Raw genomic sequence first — 1,848 nt, 5'->3', positions numbered from 1 at the left:
TCTTTTTTTTCTTATAAAAGTTTAAATAAAACAAAAATATTGGTGGTAATTTTTGACTGTGTAACTTTACAAACGGCACCCCATACGACACAATTCATCTCCACTCTTGACAAAACATTCGTTGTCTCCATCACCTCGCCATCCGTATAACTCAAACGAACACCCCGCCCCCTCCTCTGTGATTGGATCATTTCCTGGAAGTGACTTAAGCTCGCAGGACGGATCGATGCAAAGCTGCACACACACTCGGGGAGTCGACGGATCGATACATATCAGTGCCATCTTGGTTGATTTTAGTCCAGGAGAGCCTCCGTCAGGCTTTTCGTCAGCCTCCCCTCATTTTCACCCATTGTGTGCACAAGCCACCCACCTATAGATGGATCACAGGAAGGACAATGGCTTTCTAATTACACCTGTGTGTGTTCAGTTAAAACATCTCCCAGGGATGGAGCTTTAGCGTTTAACGAGTGGCTGCCGATGATGATCATTACACTCGCAGGGAAAGTGCTGATGTGTGTGCCGATGTTTGCGAGGCGAGGGTCATTTCCTCCTCTCGCCTCTGACAACGCCGCTCTTTTCCTCCACGCATCTGCTCCTGTTTGCAGGCCCACTGTGGGGCCGAAAAGTTTCCGTCTCTCTGAACTTAACAGAGGAGGGAGGGAAAACGTGCTGGAAAGAGAGAAAGAAGGAAAGAAATGTGCAAAGAGAGGAAATAAAACTGGAGATGAAGTAAGAGAGAAAGTCATTGAGTAAAAAAAAGGGAGTGTAACAAAAAAGAGAGCCTTGGACGGCACAAAATCAAGTCATGAGTGGCGGAAGAGAAGGAAGGGAGGAAAGAAAGAAGGGTGGAATGAGAGAAAGAAGTGACAACCTCAAATTAAATTCCCATCATGTCAGTGTAGAACAGAATTCAATAGTGTTTATTGGCAGCCCCTAGCCTGAGGGAAATTACATTCTGAAGCAGAGCATGGCATGAATGCACACACAAACACACATATATATATACACACCTACACACAAGCAAGAGCGCACATCTATTGTACACAACACTGTGCAAGTTTCTGGACTTCCAAAAAAAAAAAAGGCCGGGTCTTCTGGCTGATGTGAGCATGCAGACAGGCAATTTATCCCCTCAGGTCTCGGTGCCATTTGCTCGGTGCATGTGTATTTGTCGGTCCTCGTGCCATTTGCGTGCCTTTGTATTTGAACTTTCTTTTTTTTTTTTTTTGCACAATTTGTACTGGTGTACAAAAAGTCTAAATTGTGCAATTTAGTTGGTCACATTAGCTGTCTATCAGCTGCCATTCCTTCTGCACTCAGCCACTGCACCTCCACACATAGGTTTCATACAGTATTACTGAGGTACAGGTGGTGGATGTGTTTCCCCTGTCCACCCTCCAAGCAGAAGGCAACTTGCTTTAATAGGATGTCGTTTAAGAGTTTAATGCAGAGCACATTATGGCTGATGTCTCCTGGATGCAGATTTGTTCTAAATGGCTAACTCTGCAGCCGCTTCACCCCACGCTGCCCCCCTCTAAACCTTTTTTGTTTCTATGCCTCTGCCTCGACTCTCTTTCTCTGGATATTCTTCTCAGATTCCTCTGCTCATCCTCCTCCTCTCTCCTCCTCTCTCCTCCAGGAATGTGCAGAGAGGGCTTTAGGTTGCTCAGTGGAAGATCTGAAGTCTCTTTTCTACTGTGAGCTGTGTGACAAGCAGTACCTGAGACACCAGGAGTTTGACAACCACATCAACTCCTACGACCACGCACACAAACAGGTACAGAACAGACACCTGAAACACACACACACACACACACACACACACACACGCACACAGACGCACACAGA

The 1,848-nt window shown here is 45.9% G+C and overlaps 1 protein-coding gene across 1 annotated transcript in view; it reads left to right on the top strand.

Moving 5' to 3' along the window:
* The window catches only part of znf804b (zinc finger protein 804B), a gene marked incomplete at its 3' end in the record, with an annotated part of 74,155 nt that overhangs the window by 51,309 nt on the left and 20,998 nt on the right, over window positions 1–1,848 (top strand). The window contains 1 exon segment of the mRNA XM_014024926.1: window positions 1,640–1,777. Coding sequence (XP_013880380.1) covers window positions 1,640–1,777 — 138 coding nt within the window.

This window comes from Austrofundulus limnaeus, unplaced genomic scaffold (genome assembly GCF_001266775.1).
Source record: "Austrofundulus limnaeus strain Quisiro unplaced genomic scaffold, Austrofundulus_limnaeus-1.0 Scaffold446, whole genome shotgun sequence".
NCBI classification, from domain to species: Eukaryota; Metazoa; Chordata; class Actinopteri; order Cyprinodontiformes; family Rivulidae; genus Austrofundulus; species Austrofundulus limnaeus.
This window is presented reverse-complemented; position numbering and strand designations above follow the sequence as displayed.